Consider the following 6,388-nt stretch of genomic DNA (forward strand, 5'->3'; position numbering starts at 1 on the left):
AGCTGTAGCAGACTGCCAGAGAGGGATTCGTAGAAGCCCAGAACATCTGGTGGCAGAGAAAAGCTGCTGAGAGCCAGCGCTTCACTGACCAACGTGAGCTGCGCTGTTTCTACGCAGCAACGAAGGAAATTTTCGGTCCCACACGATCATCGGTAGGAAGCCTAAAGAACGCAAATGTGACCACGGTACTCTCTGACCGTGAGGGCACCCTGGGAAGATGGAGGTGTCATTTTAAGAACCTACTTAATGATCACGCTGAAACACCAGATGATTTCTTGAGAATGACCCCACAGCATCCTGTCCGTCTCTCGATGGCACTCCCACCCTCCATCCAGAACTTCATCAGGGCCCTGAAAGGTATTAATCCTGGTAAGGTCCCAGGACCAGATAACATCCCGCTGGAGCACCTCACGCACGGTTACCCCGAGCTGAGAAATCATTTGATGCTCATGATTAAAAATATGGGAGACCATGAATCTCTCCAACGATTTTCGTGATGCTAATATCATTACTATATTCAAGAAGGGGGACAGGGAGAACAGTAAGAACTACCAGCGAATATCGCTGTTTCGAATCGCGAGTAAGATTTTCGCTCGGATTCTCCTTGACCGCCTGCTCATCCTCGCACAGGACGTCCTGCCAGAGACCCAATGCGGGTTTCGTTCTTCCCGGGCGACATTGGACATGATTTTATGTGTAAGGAAACTGCAACAGCCCATCATGTTCCTCTTTTGAGACCTTAAAAAGGCTTTTCATCAAGTGGCACGACCTGCCATGTGGGCTGTCCCCGCGACATACGGTTGTCCACCCGACTTCGTTGACCTGGTGCGTGCCCTCCATTATGGAATGGTTAAAAGAGTGTGCCATCAGAACCCTCTTTCAGACGCATTCCCCATCAACGGTGATCTGAAGAAGGGTTGCGTATTGGCTCCAACGTATTTCTCACTGTACACCGCAGAAATGCTCAGCGAGATTCCCCCATACATACTCTCAATTGGCCTGCAATTTCGCTTGGACGGAGAGATTTTTAACCTCGCACGACCCCGTGCAAAAACCCACTCCACCTTATGCGAAGTACGAGAACTACAATATGCTGACGACAACGCCACTCATGGTCAGACGGCAGACGACCTGCAGTCGTTAGCAAGCGCATATAACTCTGCATATGAAATGTTTGGGATGCAGGTCAACACGGACAAGTACAAGACCCTCATCCAATATCCGCCAGGACAGACGCTCACAGCCCTTAATATCACTATTAACAACCAACCACTAGAGGAAGTGAATAAATTCTCTTATCTTGGAAGCATTTTAACATCTACTCCTACATACAAGAAGGACGTGGAGAGCAGAATAAGGCAGCCCATTCCGCCTTTGGACAAATAAACTGCCGCGTATTTAACAGCCACGCACTTACGATGACCACGAAGATAATGGTGTTCCGGGCAGTTGTCCTCTCCACTGTCCTGTACGCATGTGAAACGTGCACACTATACAGAACTGAAATAAAATATCTGGAACGCTTCCAACAAACAAAATTAAGGCAAACTATGAAAATACACTGGCAGAACCATACCTCCATCTCTGAGGTACTGGACCGTGCTAAATTGACAAGTGTTAAGTCCACTATAATCCGCCACCGCCTCCGCTGGAGAGGCCACATCCATAGCGAAAGGAGCCAGATTACAAGGAGCCGCAAAAATGTGCTACTAATACCAGCTGAATCAACTGACATCGATCACTCCTCGTGGGAAGAGATTGCCAGGAACAGGAAGGTGTGAAGGAAGGCTGCACACCGTGGCAGTGATTACTTTTAGGAGGGAAGGAGAAGAAAGGAAGAGGCTGCGAGGAGGAGAAGGGGGCGAGAGCAACCCATATTCCTCGCCTCCCCTGTGAGCACTGTCCCCGGCTCTTCCGCCATAGAATCGGACTGTACGGCCATGTACCATGTAGGCACCCACGCACCTGACGACAGGACCCAGTGCTCGGATACGAGTAGTAGCTGACGATGACGATCTTAATTTTAAGTTATATAGTTAAAAAATAACTGTCAAATATGTATACATAGCATGCTAAATACTATTAGAAATCCAAAATTGTTTTCTATTTGTAAACAAATTTTAAAACAAACTTATTCTCCGCGTATGTCCTCACCTCATACAGTCACTATGGAAATTCTGCATTTGTTCTTATCGATATACTACTTTCTCTCCGATAGGTTTTTACAAGTAGTTGTCGATAGACAGAAATCCGAAACTGAAAGTTTGGACGTTGGTGTGTCTAAAGGCTCCATCATGAATCCAACTCTTTTCCTTATCTTCATTAAGTATGTCCCAACTCACATTCTAAGTTCATTTATCGACATATACGTGGATTACACTACCATCTATTAGAACACTCCAAATGTCAACAATAACCCTGTCATTTCATAGTCTCTCTCCTCCGACCTTGAGCACGTGGTAAAATAGGCAAAATGTAGACGATGTATTTTAACGTATATGAAACTACTTTTTTTTCTTTCTCCATAAACGATCTAATCTCAACATAGTTCCGGTTTGGGTGAATGGCACTCACCCAAAAGAACCCTCCTGATAAGTTATGGGTTTGATTCTCATTCTTGACCTGAAATAGAAGAATTATATTAAATCTGTTGTCAATGTCACCGGAAGACGATTGGCATGCTGCTACTTCAGAATCGTATCTCATTCCCAATGATATCCTCTGATTGTAAAAGTATGAGATAAATGCAGAAATATTGCCGTAATTTCTGCTCAGATGACCTCTACTGCCTTGACAAAGTTCAAAGTAGTTTTCGAATCGTTGTAGTTGATGCTCTTTACAGTTTCTTGCAACCTATTTCGCACAGAAGAAACGTTGGGAGTCTGCTTTTACCTTAAATTCATTTTCATGGAAAGTGCGCGTCTGAGTTTTAATCTATGGTTTCCTTTGACTAAACTACAAAATGCATTCCACTATCAGGAAATTCAACTACATGAAAAATAATTGTCATGCTACCTCTCCAGAATCCTATCTCACTCCTGGTGACATTCTTTAACTCTATAAGTGGCAAATACTTCCTAAAATGGAGAATTATTGCCACAGAAGCTGCTCAGAGGATCCTATACTGCCTTGATAAAGTTTAAAAACGTCGTAGCTGATTCTCTTTACAGTTCTGTATGTCCTCTTTTCTACAGAAGAGACGTTGCAATCTTCCTCTACCTTTCTGGCACTTCGAGGGATAGTACGCGTCTGAGCTTTAATCTATGGTTTCTCATAATAGATTTACAAACTACATTCCTCTAGCTAGATCCACTATCAAGAAATTCACCCACTCTCAATCAGTGCCTAAATCTAAACGCAAATTCAAGGAAAAATATTTAGCTTCTTTCCTGAACTGTTCGACTTCTGCACTCTGTTCGCGTGGTCTGCTTCCCAGCTAAATACAATATAGTCGTTTTCAAGTAAAATAAAAACAAGTTCTTGTTCAGCCAAAGGCAAGCATGATCAAGCCACAATTTCCATCACTAAGGATTTTTACGCTGTTGTTTTAGTGATCAACGTACACTAATAAGCCCTTATTCTCTAATGTCTTTTCAGCCTTGGTATGTAGTGACTTTGTGGTAAATGAAAAGACAGAATTCAACTAACGTTAACAAAAAAAATGCAAATCAAGACGAGACGGTTCAATTAAACTAACGCTATTCTCTGTTAAAATAATTAAGTAATTAATAATAAAAATACATAATCTAAAAATGTGGCATTACAACGATTGTATTGCAAAGTTTAAAGAATACACAGTGAACATTTGCATAATATTTAAATCTTGATGTTTAATGTATTTTTATTTTAATTACTTTAAAATTCAGTCATTTTTTATTCTGGGCAGATGTTCAATAACATACGTTAATATCAGATGCATGCAAGCGTAGGCGGCTAATATTCCATGTATATAACGGCTTCTCCATCAACATTTCAGAACCCGCCTGCAGCGAGAACAAACAGCAATCTTAATATTCTTACGGATGAAGCCATATAAGAACAATGAATAATAAGTGTATTTTATCTGGAACAGTTATTGCAGTTTTAGGGATAAATCAATCATCAATTTAAATTAAAAATGAAGTTTTCAAAAATGACTCTGCACACACCAGACCCATAGACGCATTTAGACACATACACATACGTATAGACACTTACACACAGACACAGACACACACATCCACAGAGACACACACACACATATATATATATAAATATATATATATATATATATATATAAGCATCTATATTTAATGTATATATATATATGTAAATACATAATATATATATTTGTTTACCGCTTTTTAGGAAAGAATGTGTTTGTTTATGTATGTATGTATATATATATATATATATATATATATATATATATATATATATATATATATATATAATAGGACAATATTTCGAAATTAAAGAAAACGTTAATCAAATATTTTCCAATTCGGAAGAGATTACTTATAAATATACGGAAATATATCTATAGAATAATAACCATTATCCAGATTTAAAAGAATCAATATCATTTTTACTTACTTCCAAAACATTTATAACTACCGTCATAAATGCCGCTTACCAGCAAAATGAGATATTTTTTATATATTTCTTTTATTATTTTTTCTTTAAGGAGAAGATCCAATCTTTGAAAGTCCAGGGAATAAGGAATTTTAATAACTTTTTCTCGTAATCCTAGTATGTGTTGTATACGATTTCAGATTTGGTTCGTTTTAGCATTATTATTGTTTTTAATTATTAAATTGGAGATTTTAAATTTACTATTATATATTATTAGTTTAATCTGCTTGTTCTGGTCGGTGGGGTGGTGTATTGTTTAATTCACTTTATTATTTTTTTCGTCTGTTTGTAGTTAGTGTGTGGTTTGTTTTTTATATTATACTTTGATAGTGTTGTTTTGGTTAAAGTTAGGGTTTATGTTTTTATTGTGAAGTGATTTTAAATAAAATTTCATGGGCTTATCGGCAATTTTATTGGGAAAATATTGTTTATTAGGGTATGTTTATGTTCGTTAGTTTTTGTAAAATATTTCTCGGGCTGATGTTATGTTTTATGATCGGTGAATAAATTTCTTATGAAGGCAGTTTTATATTTTTTCGAGGCATTCGCTATTTTAATTAAAGAGTATTGCATGATTGCTGATGGTTTTTGTAGGTTGAGGTTATGTACGAAGTTGTGTTTCTTTATTTACTAATACGTCCAGAAATGATATTTTGTTATTTATGTTTTCTTCGCTTGTACATATGAGGGCGGAGCGTGTTTCCAAGTTTTGTTTGAGTATTTCAATGTCTTGAACCGATTCAGCGACGATGAATGGGTTTATTTCTTGGATCTGAGAGGGTGCCATTTTTTAGGGGAGTTATATAGTATTCGGCGATTGTAGGGCCTAGAGGTGATCCCATTGACACACCTCTATTTGGATGTATGTTTTCCCATTAGGGTCAGTGGCGAGAACTTGAGTGGTGAATTTTAGTAGTAATTTTTCGAGGGTTTGGGATTTTATGGCTGGGGGTATCGGTTGTAGTTGTATACGCGATTAAAGATTATTTTAATTGAGTCTTCTATAAGGACGTTTGTAAAAAGGTTTTCACCCTCGAGGGATGAAGATGGTCTATAAAGTCGGTGATAGATTTTATGCTGTAGTTACTAAGTATGTAAATTGGGTTAATATTAGAGATTGTTTTCGCGATATTACATGGTGGGGAGGGGATTTAAAAGATAATGGTCTTAGAGGATATTCTGTCTTCTGATTTTTAATTTCCCCGTATATGTAGCCGGGTTTATAGTATCCTGGTATTTTATTAAATTTTATTGTTTCGATTTCAGCGTTGTTTGTTGCTATAATATGGTTAATTTCTGTTTTAGTTGTTCTGTAGGATTTTTATGAGTAGTTAATATTTTATTTTATTACGGAGAATGTTGTTTATTTTCAAGGAGTCGTTTTATTTAAGATATGGTACATATTTTCAGCCATTCGTATAGTGATGTCGATATTGTTGTAAAGTTATTTAGCGTTGTCTCTTAGCTTTAGGGTGAGAAGGGGGTTAAGTTGACTGCGTTTTTATATCCGTAGGCTTTTAAGAGATCTTTGTAGTTGGGGGTGTATGGAAAAAATGTAACTACACACACACACACACATTATATATATATATATATATATATATATGAGCCAACAGTTAAATATGTTAAAAAACAATTTGAAATGAGTTAAAAACATATTTAATCTGAAATGGAAACACTAGATAAATGGATAGTCCTTAATCCGCGGAGTTTTTAAGAAATACTTTCCTTCTCATCAGAGGGTAGGAATTAGCAAAATGCGGGATCGGATTTT

The 6,388-nt window shown here is 37.7% G+C and overlaps 1 protein-coding gene across 1 annotated transcript; it reads left to right on the forward strand.

Annotated features, from left to right (window-relative positions):
- Positions 1–774: 774 nt before the first annotated feature.
- Positions 775–1,386, forward strand: LOC145292292 (uncharacterized). The gene has a single exon (XM_080138618.1). It carries the CDS (start codon positions 775–777, stop codon positions 1,384–1,386), a length of 612 nt encoding a protein of 203 aa, XP_079994744.1.
- The last annotated feature ends 5,002 nt before the right edge of the window (positions 1,387–6,388 follow it).

The sequence above is a fragment of the Euprymna scolopes genome, chromosome 13, assembly GCF_053919585.1.
Source record: "Euprymna scolopes isolate OS-2025 chromosome 13, ASM5391958v1, whole genome shotgun sequence".
In the NCBI taxonomy this organism is placed as follows: domain Eukaryota; kingdom Metazoa; phylum Mollusca; class Cephalopoda; order Sepiida; family Sepiolidae; genus Euprymna; species Euprymna scolopes.